This window comes from Schistocerca gregaria, chromosome 9 (assembly GCF_023897955.1).
Source record: "Schistocerca gregaria isolate iqSchGreg1 chromosome 9, iqSchGreg1.2, whole genome shotgun sequence".
In the NCBI taxonomy this organism is placed as follows: Eukaryota; Metazoa; Arthropoda; class Insecta; order Orthoptera; family Acrididae; genus Schistocerca; species Schistocerca gregaria.
The window spans coordinates 142,037,601-142,060,453 of NC_064928.1; the positions used below are offsets into that span (position 1 = coordinate 142,037,601).

General features: G+C 40.3%; 1 protein-coding gene across 2 annotated transcripts in view; it reads left to right on the plus strand.

Moving 5' to 3' along the window:
- Positions 1-22,853, plus strand: part of LOC126291710 (uncharacterized) — a 327,921-nt gene that overhangs the window by 260,574 nt on the left and 44,494 nt on the right. For both annotated transcript variants that reach the window (XM_049985366.1, XM_049985367.1), the window contains exons 21-22: positions 551-944; positions 20,809-20,934. In XM_049985366.1, coding sequence (XP_049841323.1) covers positions 551-944; positions 20,809-20,934 — 520 coding nt within the window. The remainder of the gene's footprint in view (positions 1-550; positions 945-20,808; positions 20,935-22,853) is intronic.

A 22,853-nucleotide genomic window follows, 5' to 3' on the forward strand; every position in this document is an offset into this window, starting at 1 on the left:
CACAGATGTCCTGCACTCTCATGCAACAGTACTATGGTGCCATTTTTCAACAAGACAATTTTTGTCCACACTGGGCATGTGTCTCTTTGAACTGTATGGATTTTATTGATGTATTCCTGTGCCCAGCAAGATCTCCACACTTTTGTCGATAGAATGTGTGTAGACCAGTTGAGCTGTAAACTTTGTCCGAGTGTTGCTATTCGAGATATAGAGGACAGTTAGAATAGTTGTGGGACAGCTTGTCTCGGGAGAGGTACAAAAGCCTTGTAACACCCTTTCTGACTGAATCAGTGCATGCATCTGGGCCAGAGTTGGTGCAATGCAATACTGATAAGTATGCCCATACTGCCAGTTTTTTTTGTTTTTTTTTATGGACACAATTTTTTTAATCACTGAAATGCCATCATACAACCTCCCAAACCATGAAGTTTCCATTTGTTTCCTCCTCTCCTTCTGGGTGCTTCACATTTTTTGTCAGGCAGAATATTTTAAAAATATTGTACTTTAATGAATGTTGTATAAATGTTGTTTGTGTGGTATGTTTCTACAGATAAGACTGTGCCGTGGCCTTGCCGTCAGATTTGCGAAGAAATGTGGCAGCAAGTGTCCCCGCCTGAAATTTGCAAACAAGCTACCTGCATAACAGAGGAGACACTAAACACACTGAAAACAGAACTACAGCACAGACCGCAGATTGGTCTGCATGCGTGGGCAAAGTCGAGACTTACACAATCCTGCAGTTGCACCAACCTCTCAGAAATGAGGAAGTCGGTATATTTAATGTGGAAAGAGCAAAAAGATGGTACATTGGGTTTGAATGAAATATTTAGAGATGCTATTTGTAGCATGGGATGTAGACTGGTTGAATTTGAGTATGAAAGTCTAATGAATGAGTTAGTTATGCAAGTCACTTCTCTCCTGGATGCAGCTGAGGAAGAAATGAGGTACGATAAGGTTTCTAATAAGTTGTTCCTGTTTTTAGTTATTCATTAGACATTAACTTTATTTTCTGTCAGGATTTTTCAGAATGTGACAACAATATTAAATAGAAAACACTCTCCTGATTTTCTCCAAAATATTATTCATTTTGTCACAAAATAGCTTTCAGTTTAGCAGCCATCATCAGGTGACAACTGAATGTCACAACAATGATAAAATGACATGCTGCTTAGACAGGTATTACTTATACTAACACCAAAGATACTCAAAATGGTGAGATATTAATTGAACAGATGGGAAAAAGGAACTTTTATTTTTAAACTGCTGTTAAATACAAAGATTGCTTTCCATTTTTTGTTACTTTCTGTATTAAATAAAAATATAATAATTTTGTAAACAATCTGTATGTCATCTGTTTATGTATCTTCTGTATGAATAACATCGTTGTAAGCTGCATATCATTTTGTCTGTTGTTGCAACATTCTGCTGTGCTGTGACACTGGCCTATGAAAGGCAAAAGCCAGTTTATGACCATATAAAAATTATTTTAGAAAATATCAGGAAACTGTTTCCTATTTAATACTGCCTGTATTGAGAAAGTGGAACAGTGATGACCATGGCAGCCTGAAAATAAGAAGAGGTAAAAGAGATGTGCAATCTGTGCCACTGAATTAACCTATTCACTGCATTAAATTTTTCAGAAGGCTGGACCCCATCATCACGTGTGGTGAGGTGAATAATTAAACATTTACTGTAAATTCATAACCAAGATAGGTCAACAGTGACAATTTTTAGAACCTTACATTGAAACAGAAGGAGAAAACATAATCCATGTATGAGAAAGCCAGATTTTATGCATTCTCTGTGCCTGATGACATGTACAGCTCAAAATATACTCATGTAATAGAGTACTTCTGGGTGTTTTGCTGAGTTGTTATTTCCATTTTATGCACAATATTTTGACTATATATCCAGACATCTTCATCAAACGCTACAAGTTTTGGTGTTATGGATACTCGCTGCTTGGACTCCAACCAGGCTAAGCTTGAGTTCGGGTAACGAACAACTGCAAATCTAGAAGAATTTAAAGGAGATGGCTGGATCAGTTGTTGAAATATTGTGGATAAAATGCAAGCAACAGCTTGGCACAACACTGGAAACACACTATTAATTATTCAAGCTGAGTGAGCCTCCAGAGACCACTTAAACTTGTGTAAATGATCCAACATAACCTAGTGGTAGAAATGAGTCACCTTACTCATGACCTTCCATGAAGCTCTTGCCAAATGTTACATTTTCTTGTACACTTGGTGATGGTAAACAGCCTCCTGAAATACATAATGTAGTGAACAGATCAATTTGGTAGCTGAGCTTGAACATTACTATTCTCACTGTGTGTATCAAAATGAAAACTGTTCATTTGTACCACAGTTATGATCCACCTGCAAGTGGCTGGATATGTCAACTCAGTGGTTGGAGGAAGCCAAGAGTGTACTACATCCAATAGCACCATGCGTAGCGAAGCAATGGTGTTGAACCAGAATGTTGTGTTGTGACCAACTTTACCTTACACTATCTGTCCAATAAGTTCTGAGACTGATTTTATTCCTGGCATATAAGCGATGTCAGCACAGTGACAACCATGGCAGCTTGAACTAACAATTACAAACAACAACAAAATCAAACAGTGGGAGGTCTAGGTTGGAATATCAAAAATATTATGAAAACGATAGTTTGCTTATCACTGTTGAGTTGCAGACAGGCACAGTCGAAAGACTGTTACACTTTGTAGTATTTGGCCAAAGCCTTCTTCAGAAAGGAAAAAACACACATATGCACACAAGCAAGCACACCTCAGCAGACGACTGCTATCTCCACCCATTCTGGAGATAGATTCTAGCTAGAGTGGCTTAAGACAGTGATCATGTGTGCTGAGATGTGCTTGCTTGTGTGAATGTACATGTTGTTTCCCTATTGAAGAAGGTTCTGGCCAAAAGCCAGTGTCGTCGTCTGCTTCACATCTGCTGTGTAGCGAGCTACATTAATTTATGTATTAACTGTATTTTTCTTACTTGTCACTTCTTCTTCCATGTGTTTTTGCTTTTAGGAAGCTTTAATTTTTGAGTACTAATAATAGTGTTCCATAGATTTTGTGTTTTTTTAAATACAGTCAGAGAGAGTCCCTTTAGTCAGCAGTAGTGCCAGTAGCACTAGCGTTTGCTTTGAATACAGTCCAGAGACAGGTAGTGCTTATTTTCATTGTTTTCAACAAGAAGTGTCTAGTAACCACAGTTTAGCCAGCTATCAGCTGACTTTAGTGAATTAGCAGTCTAGTTAAAAGTTGATTTACTCTCTGCAGTAAATTGTTGACTTCTTAGGATGGATAGGATGTGTGACTGCTGTGTACGGATGCAGGAGGAGCTGGCCACTGTTCGTGGACAGCTGAACGTGTTGATGGCTGCAGTCAGCCATCTTCAGGCTGCTGCCTTAGAGTGTAGTGGCAGTGGGGAGTCTGGTATGTCATATGGTACACCCCAGGTGTTACATGCTTCACCCAAAGTCCCTGCTATCGAGACATCTTCACAGGTACTGGGCGCAATTGGGCCACCCTCTCCCCAAGGGGAATGGCGGGTTCAGCGGCGTTCGTGGCGCACGAGGCAGGGGGTCAATGTGGAGGCTGGCCGTGTGGCATCGCACGCTCTGCCTATGAGTGGACATGTTGCCACTCCTTAAGCTGCAAATTGTTGCTCATGTCAGCACCAATGACTCATTCTGTCTGGGTTCAGATGTCATCCTCAGTTCATACAGGTGGTTGGTGGAGTTGGTGAAGGCGGAAAGCCTTGCTTGCGGGGTGGAATCTGAGCTAACTATTTTTTGTATCATTCCCAGAACTGATCACAGTCCTCTGGTTTGGAGCTGAGTGGAAGGCTTAAACCAGAGGCTCAGATGATTCTTCGGATATCTGGTGTGCAAATTTCTTGACCTCCGCTATCGGTGGGAGAAATGTACGGTCTCCCTGAATAGAGCAGGTGTGCACTACATGCAGGAAGCGGCTACAAATGTAGTGGAGTACGTGTGGAGTGCACATGTGGGTTTTTTAGCTTAGAGAATTCCCTACCTAGGGCCGACAAGACGCCTCCTGAGATGCGACAAGGTAGTAGTAGGCAAAACGCAACAGGGAATAACTATATTAACATGGTAATAGTGAACTGCAGGAGCGTCTACAGAATAAACTCAGATTGGAATGTGTACTGCAGAGGCAGGCTGTACAGTGAATGGGGAGACGTGTTTATAGTGATAAAAAGTGTAATAGAATCGAAGGAAATTAATGGAGATCCAAAATGTGAAATAATTTGGGTGTAGGTCACGGATAAAGCAGGCTCAAACATGGTGATTGGATGTCTCTATAGGCCCCCTGGCTCAGCAGCTGTTGTGGCAGAGCACCTGAAGGAAAATTTGGAAAGTATTTTGAGTAGATTTCCCAACCATGTTATAGTTCTGGGTGGAGATTTTAATTTGCCAGATATAGACTGGGAGACTCAAACATTTATAACGGGTGGCAGGGACAAAGAATCCAGTGAAATTTTTTTAAGCACATTATCTGAAAACTACCTTGAGCAGTTAAACAGAGAACCAAATCGTGGCAATAACATATTAGACCTCCTGGTGACAAACAGAGCTGAACTACACTCCTGGACATTAAAATTGCTACACCAAGAAGAAATACAGATGATAAGCGGGTATTCATTGGACAAATATATTATACTAAAACTGACATGTGGTTACATTTTCACACAATTTGGATGCATACAGCCTGAGAAATCAGTACCAGAACAACCACCTCTGGCTGTAATAACGGCCTTGATACACCTGGGCATTGAGTCAAACATAGCTTGGATGGCATGTGCAGGTACAGCTGCCCATGCAGTTTCAACACCATACCACAGTTCATCAAGAGTAGTGACTGGTGTATTGTGACGTGCCAGTTGCTTGGCCACCATTGACCAGACGTTTTCAATTGGTGAGAGATCTGGAGAATGTGCTGGCCAGGGCAGCAGTCGAACATTTTCTGTATCCAGAAAGGCCTGTACAGGACCTGCAACATGCAATCGTGCATTATTCTGCTGTAATGTAGGGTTTTGCAGGGATCGAATGAAGGGTAGAGCCACTGGTTGTAACACATCGGAAATGTAACATCCATAGTTCAAAGTGCCGTGAATGCGAACAAGAGGTGACCGAGACATGTAACCAGTGGCACCCCATACCATCACGCCGAGTGACACACCAGTATGTCAATGATGAATACACGCTTCCAAAGTGCGTTCAGTGCGATGGTGCCAAACACGCATGCAACCATCATGATGCTGTAAACAGAACCTGGATTCATCCGAAAAAATGACGTTTTGCCATTCGTGCACCCAGATTCGTCATTAAGTATACCATCGCAGGCACTCCTGTCTGTGATGCAGTGTCAAGGGTAACCGCAGCCATGGTCTCCGATCTGATAGTCCATGCTCCACGATTCGTTACAGCCATGCATATAAGATGCCTGTCATCTCGACTGCTAGTGAAGCAAGGCCATTGGGATCCAGCACAGCGTTCCCTATTACCCTCTTGAACCTACCGATTCCATATTCTGCTAACAGTCATTGGATCTCGACCAATGTGAGCAGCAGTGTCGCAATACAATAAACCGCAACCGTGATAGGCTACAATCCGACCTTTATCAAAGTCGGAAATGAGACGGTATGCATTTCTCGTCCTTACTCAAGGCATCACAACAACGTTTCATCAGGCAATGCCAGTCAACTGCTGTTTTTGTATGAGAAATTGTTTGGAAAATTTCCTCATGTCAGCACGTTGTAGGTGTCGCCACCAGTGCCAACCTTGCGTGAATGCTCTGAAAACCTAATCATTTGCATATCGCAGCATCTTCTTCCTGTCGGTTAAATTTCGTGTCTGTAGCACTTCATCTTCATAGTGTAGCAATTTTAATGGCCAGAAGTGTATCTGAAACAGTTAACGCAGAACAGGGAATCAGCGATCATAAAGCAATTACTGCATTGATGATTTCAATCATAAATAGAAATATTAAAAAAGGTAGGAAGTTTTTTGTGATTAGCAAAAGTGACAAAAAGCAGATTTCAGAGTACCTGGCAGCTCAACACAAAAGTTTTATCTCAAGTACAGATAGTGTTGAGGGTCAGTGGACAAAGTTCAAAACCATTGCACAATATGCATTAAATGAGTATGTGCCAAGCAAGATCATAAGAGATAGAAAAGAGCAACTGTGGTACAGCATCCGAGTTAAAAAACTGCTGCGGAAGCAAAGGGAACATCACAGCAAACATAAACATAGCCAAAGCCTTGCATCCAAACAAAAATTATACGAAGTGAAATGTAGTGTGAGGAGGGCTATGCGAGAGGCACTCAATGAATTCGAAAGTAAAGTTCTATGTACTGACTTGGCAGAAAATCCTAAGAAATTTTGGTCTTATGTCAAAGCGATAGGTGGATCAAAACAAAATATCCAGACACTCTGTGACCAAAATGGTACTGAAACAGAGGATGACAAACTAAAGGCCAAAATACTACATGTCTTTTTCCAAAGCTATTTCACAGAGGAAGACTGCACTGTAGTTCCTTCTCTCGATTGTCGCACACGTGACAAAATGGTAGATATCGAAATAGATGACAGAGGGATAGAAAAACAATAAAATTCCTCAAAAAAGGAAGACTGCTGGACCTGATGGGATACCAGTTCAATTTTAGACAGAGTAAGCGAAGGAACTTGCCCCCCTTCTTGCAGCAGTGTCCATAGGTCTCTAGAAGAGTGTAGCACTCCAAAGGATTGGAAAAGGGCACAGGTCATCCCCATTTTCAACAAAGGATGTCAAACAGATGTGCAGAACTATAGACCTATATCTCTAGTGTCGATCAATTGTAGAATTTTGGAACACATATTATGTTTGAGTATGATGACTTTTCTGGAGACTAGAAATCTACTCTGTGGAAATCAGAAAGGGTTTTGAAGAAGACGAACTTGCGAAACCCAGCTCGCGCTATTCGTCCACAAGACTCAGAGGGCCATAGACACGGGTTCCCAGGTAGATGCCATGTTTCTTGACTTCCGCAAGGCGTTCGATACAGTTCCCCACAGTCGTTTGACGAACAAAGTGAGAGCATATGGACTATCAGACCAATTTTGTGATTGGATTGAAGAGTTCCTAGATAACAGAATGCACCATGTCATTCCCAATGGAGAGAAGTCTTCCGAAGTAAGAGTGATTTCAGGTGTGCCACAGGGGAGTGTCGTAGGACCATTGCTATTCTCAATATACATAAATGACCTTGTGGATAACATTGGAAGTTCACTAAGGCTTTTTGTGGATGATGCTGTAGTATATCAAGAGGTTTTAACAATGGAAAATTGTACTGAAATGCAGGAGGATCTGCTGCGAATTGACACATGGTGCAGAGAATGTCGATTGAATCTCAATGTAGACAAGTGTAATGTGCTGCGAATACATATAAAGAAAGTTCCTTTATCATTTAGCTATAATATAGCAGGTCAGCAACTGTAAGTAATTAATTCCATAAATTATCTGGGAGTAGGCATTAGGAGTGGTTTAAAATGGAATGATCATATAAAATTGATCATCGGTAATGCAGATGCCAGACTGAGATTCATTGGAAGAATCCTAAGGAAATGCAATCTGAAAACAAAGGAAATAGGTTACAGTACACTTGTTCGCCCACTGCTTGAATATTGCTCACCAGTGTGGAATATGGGCCAGATAGGCTTGATAGAAGAGATAGAGAAGTTCCAATGGAGAGCAGTGCACTTCATTACAGGATCACAAAAGTGTTATGGAAACGATAGATAAACTCCAGGGAAGACTCTGCAGGAGAGATGCTCAGTAGCTTTTGTTGAAGTTTTGAGAACATACCTTCACAGAGGAGTCAAGCAGTATATTGCTCCCTCCTACGTATATCTAACAAAGAGACCATGAGGATAAAATCAGAGAGATTATAGCTCACTCAGAGGCATATAGAAAATCTTTCTCTCCATGAACAATACGAGACTGGAATAGAAAGGAGAACCGATAGAGGTACTCAAAGTACCCTCTTTTCATCGCGCCTGTCTGCAATGCAATTTGTCATGTTTATGGTGAGTAGCAATCCATCATGTTTGTAATATTGCTTACTGTAAACAACAGATGTGCATTCAACCAGACATTTGTGGGCAGAGATGGATAAGAAGTGGATATTCCATGATAGTGTGTCAGTGTTGTTATTGTCACAAATTGTATCAAAGGAAGAACTAAAAATAAAGTGTTCAAGACAGTCTCCAAATTGTTTTAAAGAAGAGAAAGTTTGTACAAAGTTTGTTCTGAATATCTTGACAACCAAACAAAATCGGCAACCCAAGGTTACCTCTTAGAACTTGGTTAACATGCAAAATATGGACAGTTTGTTTTTGGAAAAAAATTCAGTATGGGTGTAGAGATTGTCAATATGAGCCTACCACAAAAAGATAAAGAGCAGAAATTCATATAAAAGTCAACACTTTGATGACATAACTGGGCAACATGATACACAAGTTTAATGACACCCCAAAGAAGGATTTTTCTGGCAGTTTCATAGGGCTGCATGAACATTCTATGCATTGTGCACAAGTGTGGGGAGTCTATGTAGAATACCTGATGCAGTAAAACCACTATCTACTTTTCTATATTTTCTGTTGATCCAGTCTCAGAACTTTTTAGAATGATTGGGTATTTTTATATATGTTTATAATAGCATTATGTCATCTGCTGGGTTTCATTGCATAAGGACTTTTCCTTTGTATGTAATTTTTTCACCCACTCCAGGGCTTACTCTTAATTAACCTATCCAATCAGGTAACATCTATCAGTGTATATTTAAGTCACACCCTGCAACCTGCTATGTCATTACACTGATTTTGAGTAGGATTCATGTTTTTTTAGTTTATGAACACTGACAGTTGTCAGAATGAAGGCTTTCATTACCGAATGAGTTTCATGCACCACAACCTTAGGCTCCAAAAGGTTTACCAGCAGCACTGACAGTTGTGACAATTGTGGTATCCAGGGTGAGAGGGCAGAATTAATGGTCTAGAAGGGTGTGTAATATAGTGTGGAGCGTTATTAACCTGTCTGATACCTCACAAGTCTCCTGGATATTCTTATTCTTTATTCAATCTCCTGTTTATTATTTCATATAGTAAACAGTTACTGAGTAAATGTACCCAGAACTGTAGATTGGTTTTTTATTCCCTTCGCATTTATTAACACTAAATTCAATTTCAATGATCAGCAATATAGAAATGTAAGAGAGCCATACTAAAAGTAATAAGGAACAGTTTTTTTTAATTATTTAGACAAACTGGGTACATCAACTTAATCTAAATCACTTTTCAACATAGTTTTCATTTCTTCACAAATATTTTTCACAGCATTCTGCGAGTCTGAAAGTACCCTTATGATAGAACTCCATTGCAGCTTCCAGAAGACAATGATGCACTGCTTGCTGAACGTCTTCCACCATCTCATAAATTTGGCATTGCATCTGTTCCTAAACATAACCAGAAAGATGGTAGTCAGATGGTCCCAGTTACAACTGTAACCTTTCCTGAACTTCTCTATGGTGACACAAGCAGTGTGAGAACATGTGTTATCCTGTTGCAGGATGATGATCTTCTTCCCATAGGGTTTATGAAGGAATGCACAATGTAGGTATAATAATGTATGGGTCGTTCTGGTTGAGAATTAAGAATTATTGAGGAATAAAGGAGATGACTCACTGAAAGGCAGAAGCACTGCTTTGTCAATAGGTATACAAACAAAAGGTACAGAGGTTTGCTGGCTCTCGGAAAGCATTTCCTGTTTCAAGCTTGTAGGGAAAACACGCACACAGACACACACACACACACACACACACACACACACACACACACACACACACACACACACCTGTTTCCCTACATTGTGCCACCTCTTCCCTGACCCATAGTGGCCGGCCGCCGTGGTCTCGCGGTTCTAGGCGCTCAGTCCGGAACCGCACGACTGCTACGGTCGCAGGTTCGAATCCTGCCTCGGGTATGGATGTGTGTGATGTCCTTAGGTTAGTTAGGTTTAAGTAGTTCTAAGTTCTAGGGGACTGATGACCACAGATGTTAAGTCCCATAGTGCTCAGAGCCATTTGAACCATTTTTTTGACCCATAGTGAATGTACTGGGTTGAGGTGAGGATGTGGGGTGAAAAGGGAGGGGGGGGGGGGTGCCAGATGGAGAGAGGCAGGCAGCAGGGAGAGGGTTGGGGGCAGCATCTAGTAACTTGCGAGAGGGTGGGGAGCTGTTTTTGGGCTAGCTAGGGGTACAGGTAGAGGGGGCAGGTGGCAGATGGCTGGGCATGCGATTTCATAGACTAGGGTGTGAGATAACAGCACACAACTAGCTGATGTGAAGAGTCGTGATGTTATGCTGTGCTGCATGTTGTACTACTGGGTGGTCCACCTTATTTTTGGCAACACTTTGACAGTGGCCATTCATTCTAGTTGACAGTTTGTTAGTTGTCATACCAATGTAAAATACTGTGTAATAGTTGCAGCAGACCTGGTGTGTAACACTGCTGCTATCCTGTCCCGTACTAAATACTTCCCTCAACCCCCTCCCTGCCTCCCGCCTCTCTCCATCACTCAATCCACCCCACACCCCCACCTCAGACAGTACACTAATACTCACTGTGGACCAGGAAAGAGGCAGCAGTTGACTGCCCATGCATGCACATGTGCGCACACACGCATATATTTTCCCCAGAAACTTGAAAAAGTAGGTGCATTCTGAAAGCTAGCAAATCCCTGTACCTTTTATTTGTGTAACTTTTTATTTGTGTACCCATCAACAATGCAGTGTTTCTGCCTTTTGGTGATTCCTCTCCTTTATTCCTAACTAATTTTTAATGCAATGCGTAATGGAGCTCAGACACATGGATATAGTGGGTAGAACTGATGGTTTGTCCAGGTTCAAAAAAATCAATCAGAATGCGACCCTCTGCATCCCAGCAGAATTTTTTCAGCTGATGAGACTGTCCTAGCTTTCATTGTTGATAGTGAATCCGAGTGCTGCCATCCTTTTCTCTAGCATTTTGTTTCACGCTTGTGATAATGGAACCACTTTTCGTCACCTAACACAATGTTCATCAAAAAACCATCACCTTCATTTTGAAATCTCTGATGAAGGTTTTGAGTGATTATTCTTTTCTCAGGTTTGTAGTCTTTGGTCAATAGATGTGGGACCCAGTGAGTACAAAAATTTTAATAACATAAACTTTGGATCATTTCTTGGGCTCCTCTGTGTCCTGCTGCGAGTTCTGCTATGATTTAATTCACTGTGACACACCTGTCTTCTCTTATGAGCTCATCAACAGTTTCTATTATGCCTTCCCTGTAGGCAGTTCAATGACAACCACTGCGAGCCATATCTTTGATACTTGTGTTTCCATCTTTGAAATGTTTCACCCATCTTGTAACACAGCTGGTGCCCATTCAAACATCCCCATGGGAACAGTGAAGGCTGTTGTGAATTTCAGAACCAAATTTTCATTCTTTAACACAGAATTCAGTGACTGGTCGCTATTGAAATGAAACATTGGTTTCGGCTGTTTTGGCAGTACTAACTGTGGTCGGTGATGGAGGCTAATGATATCATAATAAGTGACATGAGATGTAAAGTCTGCAGGTCATTTTTGTTGCATTGTTAGAACTGGAATTTTAACACTGGGTTGTTCACAGCTTTCTATATTGCCCCCTTATTAACCTAAATTTTGTAACACACTAATGGACATTCCTGGATGGAGCAATACGTAAAATAAGCAACAGGCGACCACTCACCTACAGCAGAATGATGCATGGAGCACCAGAGATATGTAACAGGAAACAACATTCGCACTATGTTTCAAGCTCTTTCTCTTTCTAGTAAAAGTGCACATATTCATACACACAACTATATACACCCCCAAACTCACACTCCTGTGACTGTGGCGTGACTACCCACGGCAGTGCACATTTGGAAATGTATGCATTTGTGTATATGAATGTGTGCTAGAAAAGGGGCAAGAGCTTGAATGCTAGTGTGAATGCTGTTTCCTCTTACATGTCTCTATGCTGCACACATCTGTCTGCTAGAGGGTGAGCAGTTGCCTTTCCTGTACTTTATGTATAATAGGCAGTCTATGTGCATTATGAGTGGTCCCACAAATTCAGTAGTGGCAAAGAGTGACTAACATTGATGTTTGCTTAATGAGTGCCAGATTATGGCAGAAAATTATGTGATAAAAACCATATACTGAGTACTGGATGTGCACTGATTGATAACTAGTTATAGGTACTGTTTTATGACATGGATGTTGTAATGTTCTTTGGGATTTCAAAATTCTATGAAGAGTAGGCTGTGTCAATTGAGAAACAAACAGTTTTTAGCAGGATTGCAGTTTGATGCGCTCAAGGTTTACAGATACTGTACATTTAGAATATTCCTTTAAACTAAATATTTCTTTGTGAACTATTTATACTATAGTCTGCCTCAACAGCTGAGTGGTCAGTGTGATGGGATGCCATGCTAAGGGGCCCAGTTTTGATTTTCGTCTGGGTTGGAGATTTTCTCCTCTCAGGGATTGGGTGTTGTGTTGTATTAATTATCATCATCTCATCACCATCGACACGCGAGTCGCCGAAGTGGTGTCAACTCAAAAGACTTGCACCAGGTGACCGGTCTACCCAATGAGAAGCCCTAGCCACACAACATTTCATTTTTGTTTATACTATTGAATGTGTAATTCTTTGAGTTGTTGGGTTGCATCACATTTCTTCTATACAACCAATGTTTTGATTCCTCTGTTGGGATCTCTTTCAGGATATTGTGGCTTCCACAGTTGACTGAACACTGTCAAAGCCAAGTATCTTCTTCTCTTATAAAAGGGAGTTTACCTGTGCCCAAAATTATTCTTCTCACTGCAACCAAGTAAAATCTGTTCTTACTTTTGTTTCTTAGGTCATTTACTGGTAACAACATAAGTCACAAGTTTATCCTTATTTATTTGTGACACAATATGGCAGGTTTTAGTTGTACTGTTCTTTACAGTAAAAGAGAACATCAGTACAGTAAATAAATTAGTACTTCAGTGTAAAAAAAACATACTTGCCTCATGCCAAAAGCACAACTCGAACCCCGAGTCCCAAGTGCTTAAGTCGTGCAGATAAGCATAGCGCCATACCAATGTGAATACTTGACTTGGCTTGGGAATATCAGGTGTGACAGACCAACAGGCATAACCACTGCACATGCGATGAGGTATGTCATCTTATGACATGGTGTATTCGACATCTGTCATTGACTTTTGGGATATTACCCAACATTTGTGCAGCCACACAAGTCTTATATTAACTTACTTGTCTCAAAGTCATCTATGTTGACATCCTACAATCTGTATAGATTTAATGGGTGAATAAAGTATTTGAAATTGAATATGGAAAATAACTGTCATTTTCAAAAGCACCATTGTAGCATTTGCCATATGTGATTTAGGAATGGAACAGAAAGCTTAAATACTAAAACTAAATAACAGAACATAAATTTGAATTCTTTGCCCCTCCAGAATGAAAATCCAGTGCTTAACTATTACACCACTTAACTCAGTGAAATGTGACTGGAACACTCATATGGGAAGGGTGGGCAGGTTGGGGGGGGGGGGGGGGGTGAAGGGGAAGAACCAAGCAGGGGAGAGGGATGTGCAGGAGTGTGATTGAGAGAAATGATCTGGAATATTAACGAAGTGTGGAAACTGAAGGCAAAAATTATAATTATGGTAAAAGGAGAGAAGACCTACAAATGGAAGAAGGGAGAGGAGAAGATGAAACCATGGCAAAGGATGGACAGAGGCACTTGGAAGACAAGGACTACTGACAATTTTAATCACAATGGTTGTGAAATTGAAGGAATCATCATCCCCCGAGCTCAAACTTAATGAGGTACATTGACCAGAATGTCCTCTTCCATGCGATCTGACATGAATTCAAACAACGTGATTACAAAATTGGCACACTATAATGAAAAATTTCCTCTTGCTCTGTCCTATTACCCCCTCCCAATTCACATCTCCACTTCACCTTCATTGTGTGCTGCTCCCCACCTGTTCCAACATTTGTACCTAAATCAAGAAAGGATTCTTTCTTAAAGCTAGCAAGTTTTCCTTCTCTTTTATGTGTGTGCCTGTCAACAACTCATTACTTCTGCTTTTCAGTAAGTGGTCTACTTTACTCCCAAAGTATTTAAATTCTGAGAACGAAGTCTTTCGCGACGGCACTGTTGAATAAAATATTCTCGGACTTCTTGCCGCGTCAAATCTTGGTAAAACCTCAAGCTTTTGATGATATTCACCACCATCGTCATCGTCAGGAAACTGACTGGCTAAACAGCAGCTGTGGTGGACCTTATATAGCTCCAGGATGGCTTGTGATTGAACAGCTCCTGATTGGACGGCGAATACGTCACGGTGTCGCAGATGTTGTCGACGCCTACACTGGTGGCGCCATCGCTCCCGGAGTATCCAAGACCCGCGGCGAATCTCTCTGACGCTTCTCCATATCGAGTGCTCGCTTCCATGCACCACTAAGATTGTAACCATTGTCACGATTAAAATTGTTATAGCACATTCTAATTTCTATCGCCTCTTTAATTACCGAGTCCCAGTATGTGGAGGCCTGAGACAGAACTTTTGTTTCACTGAACAAAATTTTATGTTTCCTAGTGAGACTATGCTCCCCAATTGCCGATTTCTCCAGCTCCCTATATTTAATGTGACGTTGATGTTCTGTACAGCTATCGGAAATGGTCCGGACTGACTGACCGATGTAACTACTTCCACATTCACAAAGAATTTTGTAAATACCAGGAATCCTGAGACGGAGGCAGTCCTTCACAGGACGCAACATCCCCTTGATTTTCCTTGGAGGTCGAAAGATCGGTCTTAAACCTCATCTACAAAGGATCCTGCCTATTTTACTTGAAATAGAACCGAAGAAAGGAAGAAACACGCTAGGTTGTTCATCATGCGAATAATCATTATTTTCACGTTTCTTTCTCTTGCAGAACACTGACTTTACATCCCGTGAACCATAGCCGTTCCTACGAAAAACATATTTAAGGTGAATAATTTCAGAATTTAAATGGTCTTTGTCAGACACAGTTCTTGCTCTATATATCAATGTAGTTAGAATGGCTTTCTTCTGAGCTGGATGATGGAAACTCTTTGCATCGAGATATAGATCTGTGTGCGTTGGTTTGCGGTGCACAGAGTGGCCAAGCCACCCATCTGCTTTTCTTTGCACCAGTACATCTAGAAACTGCAGTTTTCCCTCTCTCTCTATCTTGGCAGTGAACTGAATATTCGGGTGCACACTATTCATATGTTCCAGAAAATTCTCAAGGGCTCCTGCGCCATGCGGCTAAACCAAAAACGTATCATCCACATAACGATAAAAAATAGATGGACGGAGTGGAGCAGAATTTAGTGCACGTTTCTCAAACTGTTCCATGAAATAGCCAATACAGGGGATAACGGAGAACCCATGGCCGTTCCATCCCTCATTTCATAAAATTTCCCGCCATACAGAAAGTAGGTGGTCATCATGACATGTCGAAACAACTGTACAGTTTCCGGAGGAAAGTGTTCTGTCAGAAATTGCAATGTGTCCTCAATAGGAACCTTGGTAAAAAGCGAGACCACATCTAGGCTAACTAAAATATCATTTGGACCAACTCTAATCTGTTTGATTTTCTCAATAAACATTTGAGAATTTTGATGTGGTGTTCACAATAGCCAACTATGGGAGTCATTAAATAGCCAAGAATTTCGCTAGCCTGTATGTAGAAGATCCAATGGCACTAATGATGGGTCTTAAAGGGACATTATCCTTATGGATCTTAGGTAATCCGTAAAGCCTTGGAGGCCTAGGGGCTCAAACTTTAAGATTTTTTATGACATCTTCTGGAAGACCAGAATTTTTCAAGAGCTCCGTTGTTTTTGTGCTATATGATAGAGTTGGATCCCGTTTCAAACATTTATAAGTGCTATCCTCCAATAAAAATGCTATTTTGCTATGATAATCTTTAGCATCAAGAACCATCCCTCTGTAACGCACAGAGACCCTCTCTTTCTTCTCTACTAATATTAGATTTGGGAGGCTTGGCTGAGGCTAAAATGCGACCAGAACTTCCCTACTACAATCACAGAGTTAAGTCACATGAACTTGGGGGCCACTGAAAAAGAGGAAAGTCACAACAGGTATGCTGAGGCAGTTTGGGATCGAGATAACCCCGAAAATCTGAAGAAAGTACAGTGTACCACTTCCGCCTTGCAATATGAAGTCCCCACTATCTAACTGTTACTGCGACCCAAGGCATTGTGGCAGCATGTCCAGTTACAAGAAGGTAGTCACAGTTTCCTCTGCAAAAAAAAAAAAAAAAAAAAAAAAAAAAAAAAAAAAAAAAAAAAAAAAAAAAAAATGACCCACTAACTTTTGAAGAGGTTAGGGCATATAGGACATTAACTTTGGATAAGTCACTAATACGTTCCACAATCTTGTGTGCATGTTCATTTGATCTTCTCTATCTCTTCTATTAATCCTACCTGGCAATGGTCCCATACTGATGAATGACACTCAAGAATTAGTTGAACAAATGTTTTGTAAGGCACTCCTTTCATGAATGAATTATATTTTGTTAATATTCCCCCAGTGAATCTCAGCATGGTAAGTGCTTTTCTTACTCCCAGAATGAGATTTTCACTCTGCAGTGTAGAGTGCGCTGATATGAAACTTCCTGGCAGATTAAAACTGTGTGCCCGACCGAGACTCGAACTCGGGACCTTTGCCTTTCGCAGGCAAGTGCTTATTTCATTAAGATGTCAGTTTTGGTATATTTGTGAAGTTATTCAATATCATTTTTATCGCCACATAGTGATTGTTTGTGATTAATACAGTATAGGTTTTTTTGTCTTTTTTAAATGTACATCTTGACGTCTCAGTGAAGGTTCTCCTTCTTGATGAGATGTGCAAAACACTATCATTGGATGCAAAACACTATCATTGGAAGAATGAAACAATTTTCTTCTCTATACATGTCCAATCCAAACATACAGTCCTCTTCTATAACCCTCAAAATGGTATTGTGCACACATGCATGTGTGCACATGAGACAGTGTGTGTGTTGTTCTGAACAATCTCTAGTTAACATACTGTACTGATTTATTCACCAAACCTCATATTGACTCTTCATGAGGTATGATGCTGGTTATTATCTTAAACCTCAAAAAGAAAGAAGTTTACTAGTTAGAAATATTTATGATATTCTCTCTCCTGCAGAGTCTTTCACTGGAGTTTATCTATCATCTCCGTAACACTTTCGCGATTACTAAACAATTCTGTAACGAAGTACGCTGCTCTCCGTTGGATCTTCTCTATCTCTGCTATCAACCCTAGCTGGTATGGATCCCACACTGCAGAGCAGTATTCAAGCAGTGGGTGAACAAGCATACTGTAACTTACTTCCTTTGTTTTCAGATTGCATTTCCTTAGGATTCTTCCAATGATTCTCAGTCTGGCATCTGCTTTACCGACGATCAACTTTATATAATCATTCCATTTTAAATCACTCCTAATGCGTACTCCCAGATAATTTATGGAATTAACTGCTTCCAGTTGCTGATCTGCTATTTTGTAGCTAAATGATAAGGAATCTATCTTTCTATGTATTCGCAGCACACTACACTTGTCTACATTGAGATTCAATTGCCATTCCCTGCACCATGTGTCAATTCGCAGCAGATCCTCCTGCATTTCAGTACAATTGTCCATTGTTAAAACCTCTCGATATACTACAGCATCATCCACAAAAAGCCTTAGTGAACTTCCAATGTTATCCACAAGGTCATTTATGTATATTGAGAATAGCAATGGTCCTACGACACTCCCCTGTGGCACATCTGAAATCACTCTTACTTCGGAAGACTTCTCTCCATTGGGAATGACATGGTGCATTCTGTTATCTAGGAACTCTTCAATCCAATCACAAAATTGGTCTGATAGTCCATATGCTCTCACTTTGTTCGTCAAACGACTGTGGGGAACTGTATCGAACGCCTTTTGGAAGTCAAGAAACACGGCATGTACCTGGGAACCTGTGTCTATGGCCCTCGTTGAGGATTAGCGTGAGCTGGATTTCACACGAGCGTCTTTTTCGTACCTCATGCGGATTCCTGCTGAGTAGATTTCTAGTCTCCAGAAAAGTCATTATACCCGAACATAATACATGTTCCAAAATTCTACAACTGATTGACGTTAGAGATATAGGTCTATAGTTCTGCACATCTGTTTGACCTCCATTCTTGAAAATGGGGATGACCTGTGCCCTTTTCCAATCCTAGAGACATACAGGACACCGCTGCAAGAAGGGAGGCAAGTTCCTTCGCGTACTCTGTGTAAAATCGAACTGGTACCCCATCAGGTCCAGCGGCCTTTCCTCTTTTGAGCGATTTTTATTGTTTCTCTACCCCTCTGTCATTTGTTTCAATATCTACATTTTGTCATCTGTGCGACAATCTAGAGAAGGAACTACAGTGCAGTCTTGCTCTGTGAAACAGCTTTGGAAAAAGACATTTAATATTTCGGCCTTTTGTCTGTCATCCTCTGTTTCAATACCATTTTGGTCACAGAGTGTCTGGACATTTTGTTTTGATCCACCTATGGCTTTGACATAAGACCAAAATTTTTTAGGATTTCTGCCAAGTCAGTACATAGAACTTTACTTTTGAATTCACTGAACGCCTCTTGCATAGCCCTCCGCACACTACATTTCTCTTTGCGTAATTTTTGTTTGTCTGCAAGGCTTGGGCTATGTTTATGTTTGCTATGAAGTTCCCTTTGCTTCTGCAGTATTTTTCTAACTTGGTTGTTGTACCACGGTGGCTCTTTTCCATCTCTTACGATCTTGCTTGGCACATACTCATCTAATGCATATTGTACGATGGTTTTGAACTTTGTCCACTGACCCTCAACGCTATCTGTACTTGAGACAAAACTTTTGTGTTGAGCTGCCAGGTACTCTGAAATCTGCTTTTTGTCACTTTTGCTAATCAGAAAAAGCTTCCTACCTTTTTTAATATTTCTATTTATGGCTGAAATCGTCGATGCAGTAACCGCTTTATGATCGCTGATTCCCTGTTCTGCTTTAACTGTTTCAAATAGTTTGGGTCTGTTTGTCACCAGAAGGTCTAATATGTTGTCGCCACAAGTCAGTTCTCTGTTTAACTGCTCAAGGTAGTTTTCAGATAAAGAACTTTAAAAAATTTTACATGATTCTTTGTCCATGCCACCCGTTATGAACGTTTGAGTCTCCCAGTCTATATCCAGAAAATTAAAATCTCCACCCAGAACTATAACATGGTGGGGAAATCTACTTGAAATATTTTCCAAATTAATTTTCAGGTGCTCAGCCACAACAGCTGCTGAGCCAGGGGCCTATAGAGACATCCAATCACCATGTCTGAGCCTTCTTTAACCATGACCTTCACCCAAATTATTTCACATTATCTCCATCAATTTCCTTCGATACTATTGCACTTCTTATCGCTATAAACACACCTCCCCCTTCACTGTCCAACCTGTCTCTGTGGTATATATTCTAATCTGAGTTTAGAATTTCATTACTGTTTACATCTGGTTACAGCCTACTTTCTGTCCCTAGTACTATGTGGCCATTGTGACCGTTTATTAATGAGAGCAGTTCTGGGACGTTTCTATAGACGCTCCTGCAGTTTACTATTAGCACATTAATATTGTTATTCCCTGTTGCATTTTGCCTACTCCTACCTTGGTGCGTCTCAGGAGGCGTCTTGTCGGGCCTAGGGAGGGAATTCTCTAACCTAAAACACCCCCATGTGCACTCCACATGTACTCCGCTACCCTTGTAGCCGCTTCCTGCGTGTAGTGCACACCTGACCTATTCAGGGGGACCCTACATTTCTCCACCCGATAGCGGAGGTCGAGAAATTTGCATCCCAGATCTCCGCAGAATCACCTGAGCCTCTGGTTTAAGCCTTCCACTCGGTTCCAAACCAGAGGTCCGCAATCGGTTCTGGGAATGTTACTACAAATAGTTAGCTCAGATTCTACCCCGTGAGCGAGGCTTTCCACCTTCACCAACTCTGTGAACCACCTGTATGAACTGAGGATGACCTCTGAACCCAGACGGCAGGAGTCATTGGTGCCGACATGAGCGTGATATTGTGAGTCACAGAATGACTCATGTTATAATTAATTTCTTAACACAACTTTCATTAAACATGAAGCACTTTTTTAGTATGATCTATTTAAACACACGTACTTCTATATTTGTACAATATATTATGAAAAACTTTATATTTAACTTTGTTGGTGTCAGTATCAATGTTTTTACAGAAATAAAATAATTTTGATTACATTCAGTTTGCAATATACCTTACCATATAGTATTATGATCAATTTTGTTCCAGAAAAAGTGTTATTTTTACTACAGTGACTTCATAATTGTACTTACATAACTTATTCTCTTAATACAGAAATTATTTCATGTCCAGTTTCACTAGAACTCTAATAAAAAGAAAACTTTTGATAACTGAGCTGCACAATAATCAAAATCTTTTGTATGTGTTTATCCATTGCTCAGCATAGCAAATGGCTGTCATTCGTTTTACCTATATTATAGTTTTCTTAACTATTCTCATAAATGTAGCAACTGGTGGTATTTTTCAGATATGCTTTGTACAAGCTGATTGTATTGGGATTATCAGCTGGTAGACATCCGCCTGACAGGGAAAACATCATCAGGCAGGACTATTTTAATCAGTACGACTCAACAGGAATTCTAAGAGATTTGCAGTAAGTAAGACACAAAGCACGACGTATTGTTCACTGTAGATAAATGTAGGTGGAAATCTGGTGAATATGTGAGGGAAAAATATGTTTGAGGGAAGATTTTCATAAATAAGTTGGAATGATGATGACGTGTGTTTGTGTGTAATGTTGTTACATACTATCATAGGAACTGTGTTCACACAAGAGTGGATACTCATAATGTCACATCAACATATTTTTTTCAACAATGGAAAATCCAGGATAGACTGTAACAGTATTATGAAAAGGATAGTTGCTACTCACCATATAGTAGAGAGGCCGAGTCACAGATAGGCACAACAAAAAGACTGTCTGAAAGTTAGCTTTCAGCCAACAAGGCCTTTGTCAGAGATAGAAAATACACACACACGATCATATCCTCTGGATGCTGAGGCCACACTGCATTTTTGGATATTCGCCTTTCTATTGCTCACATTATATTAGTTTTCGATGCATGTTATACAGCCAATACATGCAAAATTCAAGTGATTTACACTTTTAAACTTTTTAAGATGGAAAAAGGATAGCTTAATTTATTTAGTCTCATGCCTATGTGACATCCTTAAAAAGTATTGTTGGACCAATATTTAAAAAAATGTTTGCGAAATGTGTTTGTTAATATTGACACACTAAATTAAAAAAGAAAATTATAATGATCTGTGTGTGGCCAAAAATTGCAGAGTTACTTTTAAGTGACTAGGACTGTTTATCTCATTACCATATTTTGTTTTTCTGTCCTTTCTTATATTAGCATTAGTAAATAATTCTTGTCTATTGTAGATGTATTAGAACACTGCACCTGTTGAAACTGAAGGTAATTTATAATGAATTTGCTGCAGCCAGTTGCTTTTATAGATATTTAGTTTTGCGTGATGATATTTCAAGGTGTCTGGCATTCCATCTTCAGATGTTTTAATTTGTTTACATGCCATGAACATTTTTCTTTATTAATAGCATGGGAGCATTTTGCAGTGGACGATTTTAAGACAAATATTGTAAAACATCATAAGTAAAGAAACGATCTTCTTGATGCATAAATAAATGTAAACATCTGAAGGTACAATGATAAGGAAATGAATATATTCTCACAGACAATAGTTTCTTGGTGTGGCATGTTGGGAAATGGCTACCATCAAAATCGGTCTGTTACATTATATGCATTAATGTCACAGCCACTGTAGTTTTGACTATGTGCACCAAGAGTACTGCTGTCACATCATGTCACTTGTTGGGTCAGTGAGCAAACTTATGTAAATATGTGAATCAGGCCTATGGGTCAGTAAAGGCTGCCAAGTCCTGTTGTAGGGAGTCCATTACTTGTTCTCGGCTGGCAGGTTCATATGTGAATGGGTTACAATGTGCTTGGTGCACAGTACGACATTCCTCCCTTGTGATGGCCAGAATTGGTGAATTTGAACCTAAACGACCACTGTGTCTTCCCATGCAGTCCAACATTATGTCCTTGTCACATCCAAACACCCCACAAAACTTGATATTGCACAATTTGACCTATCAGCCAGATTGTGGCTCACAATGAGGCCTCTTTCAAACTCTGTCATGTGCTGATAATGCTGTCTCACACAAGTATATAGCATCTCCTTGGCCTTTGCAATAATCACTCAACAGCTGATGCTGTTCATGACCCTACCCGGTCTGGTAACAACACTAAACAGGAACAAGACAAATGCACTTTGGTGTTTGTTCTACCTGTCACAAAGAACAAAAATTTAATGTTAAGTGACTATGTTATTAAAAACAAAGATTCCAAGACTTACCAAGCGGGAAAGCGCCGGCAGACAGGCACATGAACAAAACACACAAACACACACACAGAATTGCTAGCTTTCGCAACCGATGGTTGCTTCTTCAGGAAGGAGAGGGAAAGACGAAAGGATGTGGGTTTT